The 26,473-nt window shown below is 38.6% G+C and overlaps 1 protein-coding gene across 1 annotated transcript in view; it reads left to right on the forward strand.

Annotated features, from left to right (window-relative positions):
* LOC149488162 (cell adhesion molecule Dscam2-like) overlaps positions 1 to 26,473 on the forward strand; it is a 77,373-nt gene that overhangs the window by 18,300 nt on the left and 32,600 nt on the right. Inside the window, exons 3-22 of the mRNA XM_089695805.1 lie at positions 880 to 1,069; positions 3,056 to 3,201; positions 4,272 to 4,424; positions 8,216 to 8,356; positions 9,078 to 9,195; positions 9,394 to 9,607; positions 9,840 to 10,053; positions 13,108 to 13,261; positions 13,353 to 13,504; positions 19,106 to 19,196; positions 19,487 to 19,665; positions 22,002 to 22,147; positions 22,227 to 22,362; positions 22,563 to 22,682; positions 22,813 to 23,019; positions 23,102 to 23,255; positions 23,345 to 23,493; positions 23,603 to 23,804; positions 23,963 to 24,034; positions 25,732 to 26,334. Of these exons, the coding sequence (XP_089551931.1) occupies positions 880 to 1,069; positions 3,056 to 3,201; positions 4,272 to 4,424; positions 8,216 to 8,356; positions 9,078 to 9,195; positions 9,394 to 9,607; positions 9,840 to 10,053; positions 13,108 to 13,261; positions 13,353 to 13,504; positions 19,106 to 19,196; positions 19,487 to 19,665; positions 22,002 to 22,147; positions 22,227 to 22,362; positions 22,563 to 22,682; positions 22,813 to 23,019; positions 23,102 to 23,255; positions 23,345 to 23,493; positions 23,603 to 23,804; positions 23,963 to 24,034; positions 25,732 to 26,334 (3,541 nt within the window). The remainder of the gene's footprint in view (positions 1 to 879; positions 1,070 to 3,055; positions 3,202 to 4,271; positions 4,425 to 8,215; positions 8,357 to 9,077; positions 9,196 to 9,393; positions 9,608 to 9,839; positions 10,054 to 13,107; positions 13,262 to 13,352; positions 13,505 to 19,105; positions 19,197 to 19,486; positions 19,666 to 22,001; positions 22,148 to 22,226; positions 22,363 to 22,562; positions 22,683 to 22,812; positions 23,020 to 23,101; positions 23,256 to 23,344; positions 23,494 to 23,602; positions 23,805 to 23,962; positions 24,035 to 25,731; positions 26,335 to 26,473) is intronic.

The raw sequence follows: 26,473 nt of genomic DNA on the forward strand, positions 1-26,473 counted from the left end.
ACTGTAACTGAATTCTGCCTAAATCAATGTTTCAATTTACCGCGCTTTCTACTTCACAATTATGTCAGGAACACGCCTTGATTAAATCAATTCAGCGCGGGATATTGCACGCGTTCGCGCAGTAATTAAAAGCACTGCCGGGGCTTTGTTTCATTTAGGTAATACAGACAAAATTAGTGCAAATGTTTTTTTATAAACTTTATTCATCTTTCTTAATCTCATCTTCACTCATTCTCGACACTGAAATGTTAATACAACTGATGCAGAATAAAACTTATAAAGTTGATAAGAAATTTGGAATCCTGCGGTAATAAACTTTTATGGTTAGTCGCAAGTTAGCGATAAAACTAAAACACGAACAAACAGTAAACTAGGAACTTAAGAGAATTACGCTTCTGAGGACAATCGCCAAGTTGCTCCGCTTTTTTAGGTCGAACAGTTTGAAACTCCACTTTTGCTGTTGGACTTTTAAGTGGCTCGGAGTTCGGTTTGTGGCGACATTCCGCTCAACTTCACGTCACAGCGTCTCCGGATAAAGAAGCTTCCTTCAAATGTAGTAAAGTGCGTGTACGAATTCGGCTTACGTACGTAATAAAACTTACTTTTTATAAACATGAATACTAAATTACATTAACATCAAAACAATAATTTAATAATCAATAATATTGTTGTTTTTAAAAAAGTAAAGAACACACTTAAATTTATTAAATTATTCGGTATTGTAACCGATCCGTCCAACTAATAAAAGTTTAAATAATAATATATTGTCAATAAATCTAATAAAAATGAGTAACATACTACGGGACACGGGCATAGAATTGTTATAAGAATAGAGTCTCGCTTATCGCACATGTTTGCAACAATATGTTCCGTCAGCAGGCGTGTGGTCGGACGGGGTGTCGCGCGCGGGGCCCGTGTTCACGGAGGAGCCGCCGGCGCTGGTCCGCTTCGCGCGCACGGCGGGCGCGCGCGTGGCGTGTGGGGCGCGAGCCGCCCGACCCGCGCCACCGCCGCGCCTCACCTGGCTCGCTGACGACGGCGCGCCGCTCACAGATCTGCCCGGAGTCAGGTAATACATTTTTTAGCATTGGCATATCAAACAATATGTAGCGGGTAGCCAATCGGTGGTAAGTGCAGGGGGCCCATTACCATCGCAACTACTCCGTTGCTTTCCATAAAGCAGAATCGTCATATTATTTATGTACACACACACTTGACGTACAAATATACGAAACATTTCATAAAGTAAAATAGTTTGGAAAATCCAAAAGTGCACGCCTCATAATTTTTTTTTAATAATTATTTATTAATTATTATTTTTGTTTATTTAATAACAATTAAACCACATCGAATCAGACCCTGAAAAATGAAAGGGTTCTATTCCTGAGCATACTCAAGCGTAAGAGAAAAAAAAAGACTCGATTAGTAAAGTATTTCGGTCGCTATCGTGTTAACAAGAAAAAGGATCCGCACATACAGACACACGGACGTCCAAGACAGAACTTTTTTAAACTGTTTTTTAACTAGTTTAAATAACAAAAATGACATCAAAAATATCATGAACGTTAAAAATAGTGTTTTTTCTTAATATGTGTGTGTATGTATTATCTTACAAGTGCAATGTATGATACATAAAGACATTTTAAGTTTGAAAAATCAGATGTTTTGCGCGAAGCGACAGTAGTACCCACCTCAACGCTTCGCTTATGAGGCGTGCAATAAATGACAAATATGAAATAACCTTGTAAGTATTAATTTATGTTCTATTTTTTGTTCAGTTTCTATAATATTATAACATCGGGCGATGAGGTGAAAAGCATGAAGGAAATAACTAATTAACTGCAATGATATTTTATGCACGATTTTGTAACTTATGCATCTAAATACCGCTGTAAACTATGATGAACACGCGACACCGTCTAAACTGCATTTGCAAGGCATGCAGAGTCGCGGGAGCGTCAAGTGACGCGACATGAATTAGTAAATTTGAATATTCGTTAAGAAAAGGGGCGAGCAGCGGCGACAGGTGCCGCGTACGCTGTAATTACACGAGGACAAATTGTGGCCGGCGCCGCGGCCATTACTTCACCATTTTCTAAAAAATGGCTCTCGTTAGCACTGTTTGTTCCTGCTCTGATGAATTCACGTTAATTTTTCATTGTCTCTAGAATATTCTCCATTACTTTCAACGTTCTAGTTATTTTGCGACCTGAAATATTGTCGCTTATTTTCCCAGAATTTGCCTTTCATAGATAACTAGAGGTTCGCCCCGGCTTCGCCCGTGGTACATATTTCGCAATAAAAGGTAGCCTATGTCCTTTCTCGGGTATTAAAATATCTCCATACCAAATTTCATTCAAATTGGTTCAGTAGTTTAGGCGTGATTGAGTAACAGACAGACAGACAGAGTTACTTTCGCATTTATAATATTATATAAGTATGGATTTTTGTAATGATAACCAAATTTCATTCAAATTGGTTCAGTAGTTTAGGCGTGATTGAGTAACAGACAGACAGACAGAGTTACTTTCGCATTTATAATCTTCTTATATATAAAAATGAATCGCAAAATGTGTTGGTAAGCGCATAACTCGAGAACGGCTGAACCGATTTCGATAATTCTTTTTTTATTATATTCCTTGAAATACGAGGATGGTTTTTATGTAGAGAAAACGTAAATATGTACCACGGGCGAAGCCGGGGCGGACCGCTAGTATTATATAAGTATGGATTTTTGTAATGATAATTTACAACTTATCTTTCTTTTTTATGTTATTTTTAAACGTAGGCATAATGTAAAACACATAAGTGGGAGAAGACCCGCTTCCTGGGACACGGTGTTTTACTTGTTCAAGTGCATACGGAGTCAAATTCAAGCTGTATTTATTATGTCAATTAAGTTTCGTTATTATTTTAAGTGTGTAATAAAAAAAAATTCAGTAATTTAATGCTTAACATGTAATTTTGAAAATAACGAAACAATTTATAATGTTTAGCTTCAGAGATTTAAAGAACACATCATTCAAATTATCTTGTTGTTCATACGTTGTGTCAGGCGGATCTACCCGAACGGCACGCTCGAGCTGCTGCCGGCGGGCGGGTTCGCGGCGGGCGGTCTGCCGGGCGGGCCGCGCCTTGTGCGCTGCCGGGCCGACAACGCGCACGGGACCATCGTCTCACGAGACGTGCACATTGTGCCTGGTACGCTAATTTTTTAATGGTTATGATTTTAACGTGATAACGTTTTTAAAATCGTTTTAGTCGGGTGACATGTTCAGAAACTTGTGTCACACCAAAACCTCACGAGCGCGATCGCAGGTATAACGAGAGAGAGACGGACCGATCTCCCGTCTCATCTCGAGCGCTGCCACCAATAAGACGTTATCACGTAAACATCTCGATCGTAAACCTACTTTACAAACAACCAATTTTTTTTTATCGATAGATTATACCTACTTTGTTTCGTATTAAGTAGGGAGCAATTTTGTACCATAGATTATTAACTAGTAGTGTCTAAACGCAACATTCCGAAGCTACAAAATCAATAAAGAAAAGCAATATCACGTAGCATATCCGCGATGTTACCGTTTTAGTTGTTTTGAATGTTTTGTTGGAATTATCTAGCTGCAGTGAAATATGAGAACTGCAGCGAAATTGCAGTCGTGATTTTGTATTGTCACAGACAAGCCAGGCACATACCATAAAGCAATAGATTACCCGAATTGGCTGTTATTTATGTAACTTTTGTAAAATGTCGTCCCGGATGCAAATTCAAAAATATTTTATGCTACTAATTTCATGGTATGCGTCATATAACTTAAATTCGATTATAAAGTAGACGAATCAGTTCTTAGTGATTATATAAACAACATAATATTATGTACAATACACTTCTATGATAATAACGTTATATTAAAATTTCATAAAGGACTGCTTTGTCTTACCCACAACTACTGAACTTCGCGTTAACAACCAAATCTGAAATCATTATTATAAAAGGTAGTCATTGTTTAATTACTTTATTATATCATAATTTACTAGCTGTCTCGTCAAACACTGTTCTACCTTACTGAAATACAGATGCTGTTCGATTATTGATTCTCAAACCTATCCGATATGAAATATATCACAAAATTTCATGAGAATCGATCAACCGTTTCGGTTAACTTGAACACCACGACACGAAAATTTTATGAAGCTATTAGTACTACATCACATTATTATATTGTAATACTGTGACTACGTTTTTATTAGTGACATTTGTTGTGCAGTAGCGGACGGCAACTGGGAGGTGACGGTGGAGGCGCCGGCGGCGGGCGCGGGCGGCGTGGCGGCGCTCACGTGCCGCGTTAGCGGGGCGCCCGCGCGCGCCGCGCTGTGGTACCGCGCCGACAGCGTGCTCTCCGTCGACGCGCCCTCGCCTGGTGCGTACCCACTAGCCATACTTCTATGCTTCTATGTTACACTTCCATAGTCAAATAACTAAGTAAAGTTTGCGCATTTTAATATAGACCGTATCACTAATCTAGTAGGTACCACACATAATGACTGTATTCAATTTTTGTAAATGCCGTCGATATTGAGCGACAAACATTCTTGATTCTTTCATATTGTCTTTAAAAATCATCAATTTTAAAAGATCTGGATTTAGTGATTAATATATACAGTACTAGCGACCAGCCCCGGCTTCGCGCGCCGCAAACGCTACGTCCCGCAATTTTTAAATCTGTAATATCTTCGAAAATATTCACTTAAATCATACGGTGTAAAGGGCCATATAGATCTATATTAAATGAACAATGTATTCAAGGTATTTAATTGGTTAAGGATTAATGCTGTATTGGTTAAAATCGCTTCGAAAATTAGCTATTATTTGTCGTAAAAAGTAAATGACAAAAAAAAGTTATTGTGGGTTATCCATAAGAGATAGACATATACCATCACGGACTTTTCTGTAGACCTTTTCAATGTGTACAATACTTAGTACATTATTTTGATAAAACTCGTAGGGTTCAGCCTGCGTTTGCAATGTAAGCGGAAAAAATGTAATTATTTACGACATCACATTAGAAACCTCAAAAATAACAGTACTTCTCCACTATTTAATGGATGTTATTATACATATAAACCTTCCTCTTGATTCACTCTATCTATTAAAAAAAACCGCATCAAAATCCGTTGCGTAGATTCAAGATTTCAAAGATTTAAGCATACAAAGGGACATAGGGACATTTTTTATAGTGGGAGTCGAGCATGCTTCGGCACGAACTGGGCCACGCTCGCACCGGGGAAGGTACCACACCCTCACAGAATATCGGCGCCATAGTGACAGTTTACTGTCGCGTTCCGTACGGTGAGTGAGGGGTCCGGAGGCCCACATCCCTTCCTATCCCCTACCCATCCTCTCCTCCCCTATCCTTAATCCCTCCCATCCTCGCCCCTTTCTCCCTAATTCCTTCCAAATCCCTTAATCCTGGTAGGCAACAACCATAACCTCTGTTATGGTCTATGGGCGACGCAACCTGCTTACCACCAGGCAGTGCGTCCGCTCGTTTGCCTTCCCATAACATAAAAAAAAAAAAAAAAAATAGGGAAATAGGGACAGAAAATGCGACTTTGTTTTATACTATGTAGTGATTCAGTAAAATTTAAAATAATAATTCTCTCAGCTAAAATTTCTTCTCCCTGTCGATTTCAATTTGTATCAATCTTGTTTGTTATGAAAAAGCGTCTAAAAAGTTTTATCATCAAAAGCTAAAGTAACAAGAGAGTCAAAATCCTTTTTCCTCTTGAATTATTGGCGCACATAAATAGCGCTGAAGGGGGAAAAGTGGACACCGTAAAGTGGGTGTCCATAAATCTATCATCCGACGAGACCCGCTCCGTCGCTAATTAATGGAGCAGCTAGATGAGCTCTAAAAATTAATATCTTAGTGTGGAAGCATCTTTGACATGAGCTTTACGTGTTCAGGTAGTACTACCAATGAAATGAAAAAGCAATCCGCTATCCCAATGGTTTATATCGCATAATATTTGGCTATTATGTCATGTATCATATTCATTTAAAAAGTCGTGTTATTATATTAATTACGATAGGAAAGTCACATTAATTGCGGTGCCTGTACAATAAATATCTCAAGACATTGTATTCCGAGGGTGTTACCAGAGCAATCGATCGATCATTGATCGTCGGCATCGACCCTTGCTAGATTTAAAGGTAAACAAGGATATTGAATTCTTGAAATTATGAAATAGTAAAAATAAATTCCTACTGTACTAACATTATAATTAATCTATCGATTGTTGAACGCTTGCTCATTCGTCGTGCAAACGTCGCAATCTAATGAACTCAGAACTCAGAAGGCACTTCCCCTAGAAGTGTAATAATGACTGCAATAACTCGCATGCGTCGGTTTAACGCCCAATATTCTCTCTCTCTTGTCGGTCCCTCATGTCTGAGGATCGTGGTCAGCATCAGGGTTGCATCTGGAGCGGATGATTTGCCTCCACCGGTCTCTGTCCATGGCGTCTCTTACGACCGTGTAAAAAGTAGTGGCAGATGAGCTTTTGACTTGGTCTGCCATCGTGTTGGTGAACGACCACGCGATCTTTTTCCCTCCGTGTTCCCAACCACTATCAGTCTCTCCAGATTTTCATCGCCTCTGCGTATCGTGTGGCCGAAGTATGACAAGATGCGTTGTTGGCATATGGTGGATAACCTGGTTTTTATATGGAGCTGGGTCAGGATTGATGGATTAGTGCGTCTCGCAGTCCAAGGTATTCTCAGCATTCGCCTCCAGCACCACATTTCGAATGCATCAATCCTTTGTCTTTCTCGAGCCAGAATTGTCCATGTCTCAACTCCATATAGGAAGATAGGGAAAACAAGGGCTCGTACCAGTCTTATCTTGGTTCTGATACCAATTCCTCTTTTCTTCCAAATGTTGTTCAGACGTGTCATAGCATCTTTTGCCATCCCAATACGCCTTTTTATTTCGGGGACACAGCTGCCGTCATTGCAGATTTGGGCTCCCAGGTAAATGTAGCGATCGACGGTGTCAATGCCAGGAATGTTGAGAGTAACATTTGATAGCTTTCCGGCTCGATCGACTATCATCACCTTGGTTTTCGCCCAATATTAAAACTTAACAAATTCGATACATGCCACTTCGCAATAACCTTTAATGAGAAAATAGTGATATTGCCTTTCACACACCTACTCACTAATGAAACGTTCTTTAAATTATATTTAATTTAATGGAATTTAAAATTGATACTATTGTCAATCAAATAATATATTTAGTGGATTCCAAATACAATTAAATTTGAACAATGACGTGGAACATGAAGCGCCTTGCATGAGCCGCTTTATGCAACTTAACTCGTAAATCTCATTCCTGACTGCACTCTGGGCTAATCTGCACACAAGCGCTAGTTCTTTATACTATATAAAAGCTGTAGGTAGTTCGGCTTACAAGGCAATATTAATTAAAGCGATATCTCATCGGGGCGGCGGTAACTCAGGCCGACGTGATGTATGGCGCTCCCTCACACTCTTGTGTAATCTTCCTACCAGCGTTTTATCTCGTCCAACTTACTAATCTTGCGATTAAACCGGATATTCTAATTAATTCACGCTACGTCCTCTGTAGGGACACACATATGCAATTCGCAGCCAATGTTGAGTAGTGCTGCTGCCCCCAAGGTTGCCCAAATAATAAAGCCTATCAATTTAATCACTTTTAATCCTTTTTACAATGTGTGTTGTTTAAGCTAGCCGTTATGCACTACTGACTAATAATTATTCTAATAAATCTAAAAAGCGTCGGGGAAACAATGTGGACGCACACATATACAAAAAGCTCGGTCAGCGAATTGCATATGTGTGTCCCTACATCCTCTATAAACACTTATTAAAACTAGATATAACATCCGATATTGTGCTTAATATGCGCGTCTGAATATTAATGAGTGAACGGGAACTGAAAGTAAACAAATCGAATTCATTAAATTTGACGCCAAGCAAACATATTATACAGTTACCGCTTTCTTACCTGTATATTTGTTTGATATAAATTGACAATTTACATAAGTGTTGTTTCGCTGGTAAAAAGTTAAGAAGTTATGGTAGTTAACGCAATCCATTCAGTAGATTGGAGCTTTTCACATAATTGGTCTAAAAATCATACACTACACATATATGTTTGCACGTCAGAGTCGCGCTACCTGTCGGCGGGCGACACGCTGCTGATCCGCGGCGTGTCGGCAGCGGACGCGGGCGCGTACAGCTGCCTGGCGCGCCACGACCTCACCGCGCTCACCAAGCGCTCCCGCCCGGCGTTGCTCGACGTGCTGCGTTAGTAATCCCTTGCGTTCTGACTATTGTTACAATAAGCAGGGCAATTCATCATTGTTTTAATACAGCTGTTTATAACTGTAAGATTATTATCTATACTAATATTATAAAGCTGAAGAGTTTGTTTGTTTGTTTGTTTGTTTGAACGCGCTAATCTCGGGAACTACTGGTCCGATTTGAAAAATTCTTTCAGTGTTAGATAGCTCATTTATCGAGGAAGGCTATAGGCTATATACCATCACGCTACAACTAACAGGAGAGGAGCCACGGGGGTGAAACCGCGCGGAGCGGCTAGTAATATTATAAAAATGGAATAAAACAATTTTCAAAGATCAATGATCAACTATTATCTTTCCTCATAACATATTCAAGATATGACGAATGAATTGACTTACAGTGTAAGTTTTTATTGCGGCAAACCTTTAGGAAGCTTCACCGCTGCACGTTTGTTAACGCCAGACTAACAAAGTTGGCAAATTGCCAACATTTGCCACTCCGACTACACAACTGGATCCACTCAATTTATATCAAAGTTCAGCTTAATGTATTTACTTCAGAGACGTTCAATACTACAACTTATTTCAAGGTTTATTAAAAGCGTTCCTATCTTTCTTACTTAAAGCTTATATTATACTTTATTTTATTATGGCTCTTGTAATAATGATAATATGAAATTGATATCTATTGATAATAATTTGCTCGGTACCTGTGGGCCACGCAGCGAGCTCGGCGGGATCTGCGCCGCGCGTGGTGTCGCCGGCCCGCGAGCTTGCGCCGCCCGCCGGCGCGCTGCTGTGCCTGCCCTGCGCCAGCACGGACTACCCGCCACCACATTACACGTAACATCTCACTTCCATAAGCAAAATTATTTATAACTTTATTTTATTTTCTTCCACTTTTTACAACAATAAAAATGCCTCTATCTTTAATTTATAATTCTAAAAGCTTGTTTCAACGACTGGACTTTTGTTACTTATTTCTTATTACCTAAGTGAAATATTGAAGATCTCACTATTTTCATTCACTATTTGGTGTAGTTGGTACCGCGAGTCGCAGGGGCGGCTGCAGCCCGTCGAGGCGTCGAGCACCGCCTGGCTGTGGAGCGGCGGCGCGGCGCTGTGCCTGCGCGCCGGCCGAGACACCAGCGGGGCCTGGCTCTGCAAAGCCTATAATGTCTTCGGCGACGCCACGGCTCAAATAAGACTAGATGTGCAGCTAGACATTACGGTTGACGTACAGCCAGAAGTCACGGTGAGTTTTTATTGATGGCTCAGTATTTTAATAAAGTCATAAAGTGTGAATATTAAAAATTTTCCTTTTTTTTGTTCAATTTTAGTGCCAAGTTGACAAAATAGTATCTTTTATTCCGCAAAAACTAAGACGGTCAAGTTGGGATACTAACTTTATCATTCAACTTCTCTTCCAAAAAGATTGGAGAGCATAATTAAGTGCAAAGGATATTGACAAATAGCAACGCGTGCAGGTGGCGGAGGCGGGCAGCACGGTGCGGCTGAACTGCAGCACGAACGAGCCGGGCGCGTCGCTGCAGTGGCTGCACAACGGCGCGGCGCTGGCGGGCGCGGCGGGCGGCGCGCTCGTGCTGCGCGGCGCCGCGCGTGCTCACGCCGGCGTCTACCAGTGCGTGGCGCGCGCCGGCCTGCGCAGCGCACAGGCCTCCGCCGAACTTCGACTAGGGAGTAAGTGCTTCCTGTAGCAATCTGCATTCGACTCTTGAATGTATTGAAGATTTAGCTACGCTCATGATATTTAATAGGTAAATTATAATGTTTTGAATTTATTTTTTTAAGCTATTGCATAGCTTCTATCGCGGGCCTTGAGCGCGGGGACCGAATCGATAAATTCCGTAACGAAAAACCTCACGCTCCCCACTCCGACGGGCTCGGAGGTGTGGCTTGAAGGCTATGCAATAGCTTTACCGCGGCAGTCCCCGAGTGCCACACGTCTTTTTTATAAAATTGTACGCATAATTTTATATTATTATCTAAGGTACAATTTCATAAAAAGGGTTTGCGTAAGTATAGATCACCAACAGGCAACAACACTTGATTGACGCGCCGCGAGTCCCGACTCTCCCGGCCGACGCTAATTAACCCCCGCGTCCATCATCCGTGACTCGTGACCCAAATTAATTGACCACTGACAAGCTCACGCCGCTTGTCACATTATTATAATATCATATGCCTACTGAAGCCATTCATAATAAAAGAGACGAGAGGATATTAATCTATACTTATACTTATAATAAATCTGTAGAGGCCAATTCTGTACATGAAATATATTTAAAAAAAAACTATGAAGGGGTGATAAGGGATCGCTACTGATGCCAAAAATACAATCAGTAAAATTTTTGTCTGTCTGTCTGTCTGTCTGTCTGTATATTCGTTATAGAAACAAAAACTACACGACGGATTTTAACGAAATTTGGCACAATTATTCTTCATACTTCTGGGCAGGTTATAGTATATTTTATTGCGCTACGATCAATATGAGCTGAGCAGTGAAGGGAAATATTGGGAAAACGGGAGAAGTTACTCCATTTTTTAAGCTTCCGTCGCGTGTGCAGCCTTAATGGTTAAAGCTACATAGAAATCATGTACGACACAAATTTTCTTAAATTATTATTATTATAATAAAAATAAATTCTTAGACAGCATATTATGTCTATCTTTAGTTAATTGACTCACAATAACACGTGAAACTTCAATAGCTTAGCAATTCGGAGCTTTTTGATTATATTTGTCTACTCCTACGTTTACAACACTCTCACTAATCCCTTATTAAAAAAAGTTAACATTATTACCTATTCAATAAAAAAAGAATCATGTAAATCGGTGTAGAAACACCAAAGTTATACATGAAATACGCTGTAAGTCATCGCGCGTGAATACAGAATCATGCCATAAGGATTATTTTTGTGTATCAGTTGCCGCGTTCGACGCTCTTCGCGGCGGGAGCTATAAAAAGGCTGCGAGTCCGCACCCGTTTTGCGTTGTCACGGCATCACGTGTGAACGGCTGAACCGATTTCGATAATTCTTTTTTTATTATATTCCTTGAAGTACGCGGATGATCTTATGTAGAGAAAACGTAAATATGTACCACGGGCAAAGCCGGGGCGGACCGCTAGTATATAATATTTTTGTGTATCAGTTGCCGCGTTCGACGCGCTTCGCGGCGGGAGCTATAAAAAGGCTGCGAGTCCGCACCCGTTTTGCGTTGTCACGGCATCACGTGTGAACGGCTGAACCGATTTCGATAATTCTTTTTTTATTATATTCCTTGAAGTACGAGGATGATCTTATGTAGAGAAAACGTAAATATGTACCACGGGCGACTCCGGGGCGGTCCGCTAGTATCAAATATTATTACAGAAAAATATAAACACCTATCTAACGACAAGCTCCGACGAATCAACTAACGAGAATTTGTCTTTAGGGTCGAATAAAAATTAATCTTTTTTAGTCGCCTATTTTAATGAACTATGTTAATGAATGCCAAAGGAAGAAATAGGTCAAGCGTCAACTTCATTAACCATTCGCTGTAAGAAAACAGGAGAAATATCCGATATATAATAGCGCTAAATTTATTTGTGTAATTCGGCCCAGTCACATCGTAAAGTGAATCATTATTTATGGGATTATACGGTTTACTTCTTAATAATTTTATAATAGAGTTTAAGTAACAAAGGCGTGCAATATGCGATGAAATGAAATATTAATATGTAGAAATATACGATGAAATGAAAAAATAATCTTATATATCATAAATGTATCATTGTCGATAAAAGCAAAAATATATTTCTATAATATTAATTACTAGATTTCCGCCCGCGGCTTCGCCCACGTTTGCAAAGGAAAACCCGCATAGTTCCCGTTCCCGTGGGATTTCCGGGATAAAAACTATCCTATGTGTTAATCCAAGTTACCCTCTATATGTGTGCTAAATTTCATTGTAATCGGTACAGTAGTTTTTACGTGAAAGAGTAACAAACATCCATACATCCATACATCCATACATCCTTACAAACTTTCGCCTTTATATTAGATTTATATATTTATATAATATTAGATTAGATATTAGATTAGATTGTTTCTTGAATTGATAAAGGCATTGTAATATTCACCATTTATCGCTGTCCTCTCGAATAGATTCACAGTGTTGGAAGTCTTAATAACTTGTTGTCTAAGATCCAATCCGATATGAAAAACGATTTCATTAATTAAGTGCTGCGAGAGATGCCAATCGGGGGGTAGCGGGGCGGGAAGCGAGGGGGAACAATTCCAATAAAGTGTTTGAGAGGATGAAATCAATCAGTAAATTGAGTTTGTTTCCGGAACGTATTGTGCGATTAAGCGCATAAATCTACGCTGTATAATGACCGGATAAATTACAAGCGCTGACTGAAATTGTAGAGTGTGTAAATTTCATTTACAAATTTAATATCATCGGCTTATTACTCGTACTGGGTATCTATTTATGTCATAACTTTCTGGGATTCAAATAATAACTTATTTTAACTGCTTAATGACAATATCTAGGTCAATCTGCAACTACAATAAAAACAACATTACAAGCTGCTCTACCTGTGGTCTCTAAAAAGCTAACGCGATTCGGAAAACTTTTACATATGGCTTAACAACATAATAGCACAAAATAGTACCTATGCAATACGAAATTTTATTATTTTGTGAACTCATTATTCTTTTGAGTAATTGAGGGTACAACTGACAGATTCCCCGCCGGAGCTCCAGTACACGTTCATAGAGCAGGCGCTGCGCGCTGGCGGCCCCGTGGCGCTGCGCTGCGCCGCCGCCGCCTCGCCGCCGCCCGCCTTCGTGTGGCTGCTCGACTCGCAGCCGCTCGACCGCTACATTGCCAGACACAGGTATCGCAAGCCTCGCCGATACCGCAGCGAGAGACCGCGTAAACAATGTAACCCCATGTTATATAGCCAGTAACGGTATGAGCTCGGACAGGTACTCCATATCGGAGGAGACGACGGTGTCGGGCGAGGTGGTGTCGCTGCTGAACATCTCGGCGGCGGCGGCAGCAGATGGCGGCCGCTACACGTGCCGCGCGCACAACCCGCTCGGCGCCGTCGAACACTCCGCTAGACTCAATATTTATGGTATCTATAACTATATACATCCAATATCATATCTTATAAGTATCAGAGAATAGTGTAATGAATCGAATCGATAAAAAAGTGAACTTGAGTATCGTAACAGATTAATCTAGACACGCGGCAGCGTGTCAAGCCGAGTTCAAGCGAAGAGAACTGGCGAGCAGCAGCCGTGTGTATATTTACACGAACCATTTCGAGCCACTTTTCACCCCCTTATAACTCGAAAACTATTTAAGTTGAATAAATTAAATTTGGTACATATCAAGAGGACCTCAAGATAAACAAGAACCTTAAATTTCATAAATACAGATTAAACAGTTGCGTAGATATTAATATCCAAAAATCGCAATTTTTAAGACTGACTGACTCATAGATATATACAAAACCTAACCCACTTCCAGATGACCTAGAAAGTTCAAATTTTGTAATCGACTAGGTAATAGTGAGTGTACAAAGGAAAAATTCAGAAAATACTGAATTTATCTGTATTTAATTTTTTTTTCAATGACATTAATTTTGTTTGTATGGAAAAATGGAAAAGTTTATAAAAATAGAAAATATTATATTCACCTTACTAGTCTTAAAAAATTGATCAAAACTAATCAGTGGCCGAAAAAAATTTTGAAATCCATCAATAAATGACTGAGATATAGATTATTGAAGTTTACATATTTTAGCACGAAACATCTGTAGTAGTAGGGGAGCCCAGGATGCTAAATGTGGATTTACTCGAGCGTCACGGGAACCTATTAGAATTGGTAGATTATACCATAGCGAGAAAAAAAGGTCCTATAATGTTTTCACTTTTAGCGGTGGGGAAGGGTTTTTTGATTTTTTTTAATTTAAAAAAGAAAAAAATTGGCTTGGAAATACTCAAGCGCGTTAGATATTGATATTTTGCATGCTCCAGGACGTCACTGAAAAAAAGTATACGTTAATCTGACGATTTAAGTGGCGATTTAATCGCTATGAAGAAAGGGTAAAAAATTAAAGTAATATTATTCGAGCGCGTCAGATTAATATATGGGGGGGTTAATTACAATATAAGAAGTCCCCATTTCGCTAATCTGACGATTCGAGCTCAACCTTAGGGAATTATGGATTATTCAAATTTTCCAGCGGGGCCCCTGAGCGCACCCACCAACCATAACTGCTCATATTGACTAGAGGTACTAATGAATAGCTAAGGTACCGTCCCTTATAGTAATCTGACGCGCTCGAGTAAATCCCAAAATCCCCTCTTGGGCTCCCCTACTATAGATTCGATGCGCCTCTAACATCACACTCACTCGCGCTAGTATCGCTAGGGCGGATTACTTCGATTGCATGATTTCTTTATTCAAAACTGTTATTAAACGTAAAATAAAAGAAAATTGTAATAAAAATATTGCTCATACAGTTAAAAATAATAATTATATAATTTTACATATTCACATTTATTTATTCTTTATTTATGAGTGTTTAGTTTAGTTTTAATTTCATTGTAATGGAAGAAGGCTTCGTCGAAGGTCGAAATGATTTAATTTGCGTAATATTAATATAAGTGAAACATCTTTAGGCGCGTTTATAGTAAAATTTCAAGATCGCGTCATGGATATACCGTAACGTCATGGAGTAAGGCGACGATTCTTCTACAACGATCTTTGCATCTTGGTAATAGTGTGTGTACAAATTCACGCTGGATGTTTAGAAAATCATGTAATCTTTTAAACAGAAAACGAGTTTAAAAAATTGCAGATAATGACGGGGCAATGTGCGCTGACATTCATAACATACAAGAAAATATAGAAAATAATACTAAACAAATCATACAGAGAAACCGCAAGAAAAAAAAAATCGTATATAAAAAGTATTATATTCATAAAGTAAATCAAATTTGCAGAGTAATTTTCTGTACAAAAAGTAATGATATCCCACCAAAAACATAAATGTAAAAATTGGAGCCGAGTTCAATCGTTGACTTAATTTGCCAAAAAAAGAAATGAGATCTAAATGTGTGCCAAGTTCTGCAGACAGTCCAGAAATTTATTTACAAAGATGTATTAAGTTCTTAGGTTGACTGAAAACTCAATTGTTTTATTTTCCCTTAGAGAACAATGTTTATTCCAAAATATAACTTTTTTATTTGAATAATATAATTATTTTCACAAAGCAAACAACTAATGACCTATTGAACCCCATAATTTGATGAGGCTAGTTTTACATACTGTTTATATTTTGTGAGGTTCTAAAAACTAGCCTCATCAAATTATGGGGTATGAATTTATGGAAAATGTTCCAACAATTGAACAGTTCTATTTTTTACTATATTTTACATACCTACTAGTAATTACAAGTCGAAGCTTAAGGCAATTACACGGTTCAACGACCTTAATGATTCTGTCACTACATTTGAATTTGTTTTTTTAACCGCCCTCTATAAATATACATCGTTGTTGAAGTAAAAGTGACCAAAGATTATGGAATTGTATACTGTATCGTATTGTATCGTAATGTGTTAGTGGTTTCTACCTAATTTATGTTTTCTCTGAGAGGCAGTAACAAATTACATTTATGAATAGTAAATATTGTGTACTATGTATGTTGTAAATGAAATGTAGGAAGACTCATCTTTCAACATTAACCGTTATAAGCAAAGTCTCTACTACATGACCCATTCTGGAGACCTTAAGATGACTAAGCAAGTAATTATAAGTTCTAGAGTGGGGAACAGTTAAGAAAACACCGATTTAGAAATTAATTTTATTCAACACGGACTCTACTATATTCTGGAGACCTGATGATGGCTAGGGTGGAGAACATCTCACCTACAGAGATATAAAAGATGGAGTACTTACATTATTTGACGTAATTCTATAGAACGGCCTCTACCATGTCATGGTGTATCGAATGTTAATGGTGACCAGGCAAATGTATTTAGCGTTCTCTGTATATCTCTTCATACCTAGTAGGAATATATGCATGCAACCTACACACACCGAAAAAAAATAGGGGAACGGACAAGAAATCACGTTTTTTTTCGACTTGTTATGTATTTTGTAGTTAGTTCGGGGTTAATTTTTTAAATCCTAATTTGAATGTTGGGTTGTAGAATAAAAACGCCTTCGTGACAATTCATATTTTATTATGCCTTCACTTGGTACATTCACTTGATAGTTTTCTTAAATCCATACTAATATTATAAATGCGAAAGTAACTCTGTCTGTCTGTCTGTTACTCAATCACGCCTAAACTACTGAACCAATTTGCATGAAATTTGGTATGGAGATATTTTGATACCCGAGAAAGGACATAGGCTACTTTTTACCCCGGGACTTTGGATACGTTTTATCCCGGAAATCCCACGGGAACTATGAGGGCTTTTCTTTGACTGCGCGGGCGAAGCCGGGGGCGGAAAGCTAGTCTTACATAAATCACAAGGCACGGCTATGGCACTTATAGACCGCACTGGTCGGCTGTTTAAGATCAATTGGCTCGCTGATCGTCTCTTCAAAAAATGTAAGCGATCGACTAACAACTATCCAACTGGAGGGGAGGTTAAGTTGTCAGGCGGTAGATTAAAAATACCAGAAAACCTTGTCGATGGAAATGTTCTATGTATGATTTTAAAATTTGTAACACGAATCTATTTCTTTTTTCCTCGGAGAGTCACTGCAAAGGAATTATTGTTATATAATTTATATTTTTATGAATCACTAGCTTTCCGCCGGCGGCTCCGCCCGCGGTTTCAAAGAAAAACTCGCATAGTTCCCGTTCCCGTGGAATTTCCGGGATAAAACCTATCCTATATTAGTCGTGGATAATGTAGCTTTTGAATGGTGAAAGAATTTTTAAAATCGGTCCAGTAGTTTATGAGCCTATTCATTACAATCAAACAAACAAACAAACAAAGTTTTCCTCTTTATAATATTAGTGTAGAAGAAATCATCGGTTCACCCAGTTAAAAGTGCGGAGGTAACGGAACCAACAAAAAATTCAGTTGAATTGAGAATTTCGTCCTATAATGGCGTCGGCTAAAAATGTTGCTATACGTTTATGTCAGTTTTGACTTTCCTACGATTTTATACAATAATATAAAATTAAATGATTTTATACAATATAAAAAAAATTACTGATTTTCAGCGGTATGGCGACCATTTGGAACTGTCTGAAAAGTATGGCATGGCGATTTTCGTACATGGCTACTGGACGATGATTACCTGTGTAAAAATTAGCCTGGTACAAATGGTTGAATTTTTTTTTTAAATCAACGCATTCACGTCGGTATTGTGGGCTGTAAATTACACCGGAAAAGTATGGCATGAAACTACCGCCTACTTCTTTTTTATGGGCTATCGGTAAATCCTAAAATTTTTGTGTTACGAATCGTTTGCCTTCCGTAATTTATCCGACGAGTTCGACTAACGCCCACGCGACTAGTCTGCCGGTACCACTGTTCTGACCATGATTTTTCTTTTTGTCATTGCGTACTAAGACCACTGTAGAACCGGCATCCTGTTACAAATGACCCAAAATTTTGTGTCAGTATCTCCCGGCTTTGGATTGTTTTGGACCCTTAAAATATATGATAGAACAGCAATTAATCTTTTTTAAAAAATATTCAAGGCACAGGGAAAGTCTGGTTACTGTTTTATAGGTAGGTATGTGTTTTCTGATAATATATTTTTACTGTCAAAAATTATCAACACTGGATATTATTCAATGACGCCTTTCAAAAACAAAACTAATTTACAAACAGATTTTTATATCTTTACATACCTATTTTTAACTTTCATTTCATGAACTGCTCATGTAAATACCTATTACAATCTGGTTTAATTTAACAAAACATTCAATTCGGTGAATTTTAGCGTTATTTTGCAAAAAAAACCGCACGTACAGTCCCCCGTCCGAGTCGAACTGACACCGTCAAATTTCGTCGAAAATATGCAATAGAGGTGAGGTTTTATGTGGGTTTTATTATAAATTCGAGTTTTTTCTTCATAATTTAACGATAATAATGAAAATTGAAAAAACAATCAATACAAATTGTTACAAATATCATAACATATTTTTTGGTATAAATTTCATGTATAAATATGTAGCCGTTTTCCTAACAAAATGCGTTTTATGTTCAAAAAGGGGTTGATTTGTATGTATTTTTTTTATGTTTAGGCCGTTCTAAACTGAAAAGTAAACAATACACTTTGTTAATTATATCCTTGAGTATCACATATATTTTTTTTAAGACAATCGTACCAACAGTTTCCTCAACAAAATTCAATATGTTTAAGGTGTTTTTCGGTTTTGACCATAGTGATCACCTTAACGTGTATTTTTCATGATTTTGTAGCATGTATATTAATATGTATGTATACGTATATTATAATGATAATAATATGGGGAATGAAATAAAGACAATTGCGTTTTTTGTTGTTATCAAAAAACAACATTTAAAGCCTTTAATACACTTGAAAATGCTACAATCTACAATACAGAGCCTCGATGTCACTTTGACATTTCAACAGATAATCTATCGACATAGAAGAAAAATGTATTCTTTTTTACATGTATATTATAGCATGTAACAATAACACAACTAAATAATGTTTTGTCGGATGGCAGGTCCCCCGTCGGTGCGGCCGCTGGGCCCCGTACGCGCGGTGGCCGGTGACAACCTCACGCTGCTGTGCCCCTACGCCGGATATCCGATCAGGTCCATAGAGGTGCATTTGATAGCATAATTCTAAACTTTACATTAATAACATTCTAAAATGGTTGTGCTTTTAACATATTTTTTGCACTAACAATAAATATTAATATTAAACTATATCTATAATATTACGTAAATGTAAAGTTTTGTATAAACTGCCTTACTAGAAATTAAAATTTTTTATGGCCTTCTTTATTAGAATTATCATTATTTCTGTTCCTTATCATGGGAAGAATATGAAACAATAAACAGATTGTTGAACAAAAATAATAAAATAGCATGGGGGTGCACAGTTCGGTGCGGTGGTCGCGGCGCGGCGGGGCGGCCCTGGGCGGTGCGGGGCGCGTGGCGGCGCGCGGGGCCGCGCTCTCGCTGGCGCCCGCGCTGCCGCAGGACGCCGGCCATTACGCCTGCTCCGTCTCCGCGCCACCCGCGCACCCCGCCTCCAGAGATATCGAAATACAAGTCAGAAGTGAGTGGATTTGACTATTTTGAATCAAAGGCTACGATTACATAATGTACCTAATGTATTCTTGAATTGAGAGTTAATCGTAGTTTGTGTATTAGGTAAACCTTGTTTATGTTGATATGATGACTCAATAAAATACACTCACCGGCACGGAATCTTGGCCACTTACAAATTTGACGATAAAAAAAGTTTGAAGCGTTTTTCACGATTTTTTTGTATGCAGATATTTTAACATATTATTTGTTTAATTTTATGGTAAGAAATCATTAAGTTTGAGAATAATCTTTTACCACTTTTTAAGAGTTACTCGAAATTTGTGATTTGTGCGGTTAAGCCGAAGTTACGAATTGTTCGTTTTAAACTTTTTTCGATATCATTTATGACGTTTTAAGATATTGTTATTGTTGTACTGTAGTCAATGATCATAACAAACAATAAAAAAAACCGGCCAAGTGCGAGTCGGGCTCGCGCACAAAGGGTTCCGTAGCAGCAAATATAATAAATTACAGTTAAATCAACCTATCTCAAAAACTATAAGAGATACTTTGATCAAACCAAAAATCGTTGAAAGAGTTAATTAGCATGCATCACCTCTATTTTTTTTAGAATTTTATACCCCGTAGTTATAAAAATAGAGGGGGGGGGACATACTTTTTACGACTTTGAGAGCTGATATCTCAAAAACCGTTCACTTTAAGAAAAATGTTTTTTAGAAAACTTTATATCATTTTAAAAGACCTTTCCATTGATACCCCACACGGGTATGTACATCGAAAAAAAAAATTTCATCCCTCAGTTACATGTATGGGGGGCCCCACCCCCAATTCTTTTTTTTACTATTTAGTGTCATATTTTTGTAGCGGTTCATACAACACATATTCCCATCAAATTTCATCACTGTAGTACTTATAGTTTCCGAGTAAATCGGCTGTGACAGACGGACAGACGGACAGACGGACAGACGGACATGACGAAACTATAAGGGTTCCGTTTTTGCCATTTTGGCTACGGAACCCTAAAAATGCCGTTAACATCTGAACAACCCGCTCAGGCCACCACAATGTTAGACCAATGACTGCCGCAACGTAAAGTACCTAATGTACAGTACGTAACACGTTCAGCGGTGCACTATGCATGGAGAAGATACCAGGAGACTGGCAGCTACACGTGCAGACCAGGAAATGAAGGCGTGAGGTGCACATCAGCTCGAGAAGACCCGTTTAGTGTTCAAGAGATACTCAGAAATGGCTTTCTGACAGTTTTTGAGATACACCACCGGCTCTAAAACACCAGGATAATAAATGTGAGTGAGCAATCGGTGAGAAGACTAATGAAGGAAGTTAATTTGAAGGTTTGCAGACCAGCACGCCGTCCAGAACTCCTCAGACATCACAGAGAAACACGTCTTCGTTTTGCACGAGAACATGAAAACTGGACCCACAGCCAGTACGCTCGTGAGGTGTTCACAGATGACTGCTAAGGCACTTTACGAGCTTCTGATAGCCAAGAGTCAGTATAGAGGAGACGAGAAGAGAGATTTTCACCCATCACCACACTCATACTGCGATTTTTCATGGAGGGTCAATAATGGTTTGGGGAGGTATAAGTTCCGATGCTCGCACAGAGTTAGTTATCGTAGATAATGCCTTAAATTTGATCAGGTACATTGAGGAAATTCTCCAGGAACATGTTCAGCCCTATTACAGGTTTATCAGTGAAGAAAATTTGCTACTAAAACACTATAACGCACGTCCGCGTGTCGTACGATGCGTATAAGAGTATCTTCAAGAGGTTATTATTGAAAAATTGGAGTGGCCAGCTCGTAGCCCGGATCTTAATCCAATAGAACACACCTAGGACATGCTTAAAAGAAACATAAAGTTCGATTCCAACCCAGCACCAATGTAAGATGAGCTTAGAAATACAGCCGGGGCCGTTTGGTACACTATAGCTCAAGTGGACATCAAAAATGTCTTCTAGAGTATGCCAGACTGGATGCAAACAGTGTTTAAGGAAAGAGAAGGAAACACCCTATATTAAAAGGTTAATTTTTTTTTTATGGAAACGTTCTTTCTAATTTTTGTGCATTTTTTAAGAAATCATTTAAATTTCACAGGAAAAGCGTAAATTCTTGTTTAATTTATATCTACGCGGTAGTACTTTTTATAAACTTCCAATTATTACTAAAAGTTAGTAAAAACATTAAAGTAACTAGTTTTGATTAAATTTTTATTGAATTTTGTAGTAGAAAAGAAATATTGTCATTTTACCCAAAAATTTGCAGTGGCCAAGATTCCGTGCCGGTGAGTGTAATTATTATATCTTGTGCTGTTATCTAGATCCGCCAAAAATATCACCGTTCATGTTCTCGCCGGAGCTCACAGAAGGCAGTTCTGTGCAAGTGTTATGTGGAGTGTCGTCGGGGGACAAGCCCATGTACTTCTCTTGGCTGAAAGATGGAGCGCCTTTGCCACCTAATTTACAGGTTCAGTTTTATTAACAGAATTTGTTTAGTACCTAAATAACTCACAGTTTCATATTTCTCATTGCTCTATACACCTCAGATCGAAGAGAAGAGCTTGAACGAGTTTTCTCTCCTAATGTTTTCCGAATTGACGGCTCAGCATAGCGGTGCCTATACTTGTCGAGTCGCCAACCACGCCGCCACGGTCAACTACACTGCGTCACTCACGGTCAAAGGTAACAAAATCAAAACTTTGCAATATAAATTATTTTGATATTAGTTCATCAATTGATAGGAAATAATAATCGAATTTTAATATTGCTATTTAGTTATTTCTAAATTCATGGCTTCATTTGTTGGTCGTTATAGTAGGGTTCATAATTAGGTAATTAATTAATAAGAGAGTCAAAAAATAATAACAGATTATTAAAATTAGTTGCTCCTTCGTGGGTCATGGAGGCCGTTGATTCCGCCGTGCTGCTGGGAGCGCCGTTGCAGTTGGAGTGTGTTGCTAAGGGACATCCCACGCCAATTGTAACGTGGTATAGAAGAATAGGTTTGTATTTTTTTCCAAATGAAGTTTGGTTTATTATCAATGATTGATTACTATGCATGAAGGTAAGAGCTGGCACGCGGTTACATCTTGAATCCCGCTAACATTGATGAATCATGTCATTATAAAATAGATGGTGTCAAGGGACTGGAAGGCTCTGAGCGATGGGAGGTGACGGGCTCCGAGTGGGGGACCGCAGGAGATCAGCAGAGTGAGGGAACGGGACGAGCGGCGCTCGCGGCGCGCGTGGTGTCCCGCTCGCACCAGGGACTGTACCGCTGCAGCGCGGACAATGGAGTCGGCCCGCCGCTCGTCAAACATGTTAATATTACAGTGCACGGTTAGTGATCAAGTATCGATATACTTCTTAAGGTTACAATCGTACCGTATCGTTAGTGACGATTTATACCGTTTTAATTTAGAACCTGCTAATTTCGGTACATCGAGTGAGGTGGCACGGAACATCACAAGCGTGCGTGGTCAAAGTGCAGTACTAAGTTGCATCGCCCGGGGCGATTCCCCGCTCACTCTGCATTGGACGCATCGCGAACAAAGACTCGACCTTGATAGCTATCGGTACATATTTATAATAATAAAATAATAATATGTAGAATGTAGATCATCAATTTTATGTACCCACACAAATAACAAGAAATGTATCCAAGGTGGACCATATCCGAGGTGCGCACAGCGGAGGGCGTCCGCTCCTCGCTCACGCTGCGCGCCGCCGAACGGGAAGACGCAGGCGAATACCGCTGCCACGCCGCCAATAAGTACGGTCGCAGCGATCTGTTACTGTTTCTACATGTTGAAGGTAGGTGTTTAAACGTTAAATGTTCAAACAAACTTCTCAAACTGATTTACATAATCAAATACATAAATAGGAATCGAGGATCACATGCTTACTATCTGTTTTGCACCAGAGCCGCCAGGCGCGCCGCGGTCGCTGCAGCTGTGGGGCGTGGGCGCGGGGTGGGCGCGGGTCCGCTGGCGCGCGCGCCGCGCCGCCGCGGCCGCCGTGCTGTTTGCCGCGCTCGTGGCGCCGCTGCACGCGCTGCCCGCGCACCTCACCTCTGACCCCGCGCACGCCACCTACAATCTGACACTCGATTTATCTGACGACAAGTACCTACTATAAACTTACCTTATACGCTTACTTAGTTACATTGTTTATTTGTCGGATAATATTGTTTAGAATTATCATATATTCAAGAAATATTGCGATTAGGAAAAAAAGGAAAAGGACCTAGACCCGTAAAAGTAACTTTTATAACCCTTGGTAGAAAGATAGAAATATTCAAGCAAAAAAGAAAATTAGACAACACAGAGTACTATATCAAAGAGGACTACCCAAAGTATGTTTTAGAAAAGAGAAAAGAGCTACAGGAAAGAATTAAAATAGAAAAAGAAAAAGGAAATAAAGCTGTCATTAAATACGACAAACTCATTAAACTCCACAACAAGTCGGAAACATATAATAACAAAAAAAAATGTTCTCTATTTCACCAGAAACTAATACATCAAATCCCCATAAAATAACAGATAGAAGACCACAAGAGACACGAAATATTAAACAAAAAACACACTCTTCATTGCAAAGGTCAGCTAGTACCACAGAGGGAGTTCTTAAGCCTAGTATGCTAAATTATTTAGTAAGCAAAAATACGAACAGCCCATCAAACCAGCAAGATAACCATGACCAAAACAATGATTAACAACCAGCGCCTCCTCCTATCGTAAGTAAAACAAAAACTTATAACACCAAAACAAATAAACGAAGTCCCCCAATACGGCCGGTCACCGCGGGGGTCAAAGACCACAACCCTCCACTCCATCCAATACATATATGTACATACAACGCTCGATCACTACTATCATATGAAAGGCTAATAGAGTTCAAACACGCCATATCAACTATTAAATATGATATCATTGGTCTATCAGAAATTAGACGTACAGGCTATAATATAGAAGAAACTGAAGACCATATATTCTGCCACTTTGTCGAAACTAAAGGCAAATATGGTGTAGGATTCCTCATAAAAAAACACCTAAAAAATAACATAGAATGCTTTACTGCAACAAATGAAAGGATCTGCACACTACACTTAAATTATAATAATACAGCTCTATCCATTGTCCAAGTTTATGCACCGACTTCAGAAGCTACCGATCAGGAAATAAAAGAATTCTATGAACAATTACAAGAAACTCTTATACCGTGCAGCAAAAATGTTATAATCATAGGAGACTTTAACGCTAGAGTTGGTCAAAAAATTAAAGGCGAAGACAGAATTTTGGGAAACTCATGCTTTGGAAAAAGAGACAAGAGAGGAACAACTCTAATCCAATTCTGCTGGGAAAATAATCTTTTCATTATCAAAAGCCTATTTGAGAAGAAAAATAAGAATCTCTGGACATGGCTTTTTTCCATGTAAAAGGAGAAGTCAGATAGATTACATTTTATCCAACATTAAAAGCAAATTTACAAACTTTGAAATAATAAACTTATCATTCCCGAGTGACCATCGACTTTTGAGAAGCACTTTATTGCTGACTAAGGAAAAAAATCTAGAAAAACATATAAAGGTAATAAATTTTCACTACAAACTAAAGAACTACAAGAGAAATACATTGAAGCATTAAAATCTAATTTAAATAATATAAACCCGCAGGAAAATGATGGAATAGAGAAGTATTATGAAAAAATAAAGCAAGCTATTGATAAAAGTTTAAAATCAATAAGTAATGAATACAAAAATACCAATAACCACTTTATTATTTCAGACATAACCAAAGACCTGATAAAAAGAAGAAATGAGTTGGTGAACAAAAAACAATTAACATCAGAAGAGAAACAAGAAAGAAGTTTCTTATTTAAAAACATTCATAAAATTTTTAGAAAGGAATATCAAGATCACAGGCTAATTTAGATTAAAAAACATCTGAACACATCAAAAAGTGTGAAAAAGAGTTTAAAAGAATTGGCAACAACCAAAAAATGGATACCTTCATTGAATAAAAAGTATGACAACAAAAATACATTTTGTAGGACTGAAATATTAAAAGAAGCCACCGAGTTTTATAAAGACCTTTACACTTGCAAAACAACATCTATAATAGAAATCCCCCTTACGACTAATAATAAAAAACTACCTAGGTTCACAGCACAAGAAATTTCCTTAAGAATAAAGAAACTAAAGAATGGAAAAAGCATGGGTCCTGACAACATCCCGAATGAAGCCATTTTAACAGGAATAACTCTTCTAACACATCCCTTAACCAAGCTGTTCAATAAAATCCTCGATGAGAGGAAAATTCCAACTGAATGGGCAAAATCGGACATAATACTACTCTACAAAAAAGGGGATCCTAACGACCTTGGTAACTACCGACCAATCAGCCTACAATCAAACCTCTACAAACTGTTCGCCTCCTGCCTTGATAAACGCCTTGAAAGATACACTGAAGAATTTCAGCCCGTAGAACAAGCAGGCTTTAGAAGCACATATTCAACTATAGATCACATACACTCACTGGAACTCATTATAGAGAAATACTTAGAAATGCATCGCCCGCTTTACCTAGCTTTCATTGATTATGCTAAAGCATTTGACTCAATATCTCATAGTAGCATGTGGAGTGCTTTACAAGGGTGAGATGTACCAACAGAAACCATAGAGCTCATTCAGGACATATATATGAAAAGTTAAAGTAAAATAATATTAGATAGAACAAGCACAGAAATTGATATATGTAGAGGCGTCCGTCAAGGTGACCCACTCTCCCCCAGA

The sequence above is a fragment of the Colias philodice genome, chromosome 6 (assembly GCF_061535455.1).
Source record: "Colias philodice isolate Cphi_HAF_F1 chromosome 6, ilColPhil1 Martin Lab GWU primary, whole genome shotgun sequence".
Taxonomy (NCBI): domain Eukaryota; kingdom Metazoa; phylum Arthropoda; class Insecta; order Lepidoptera; family Pieridae; genus Colias; species Colias philodice.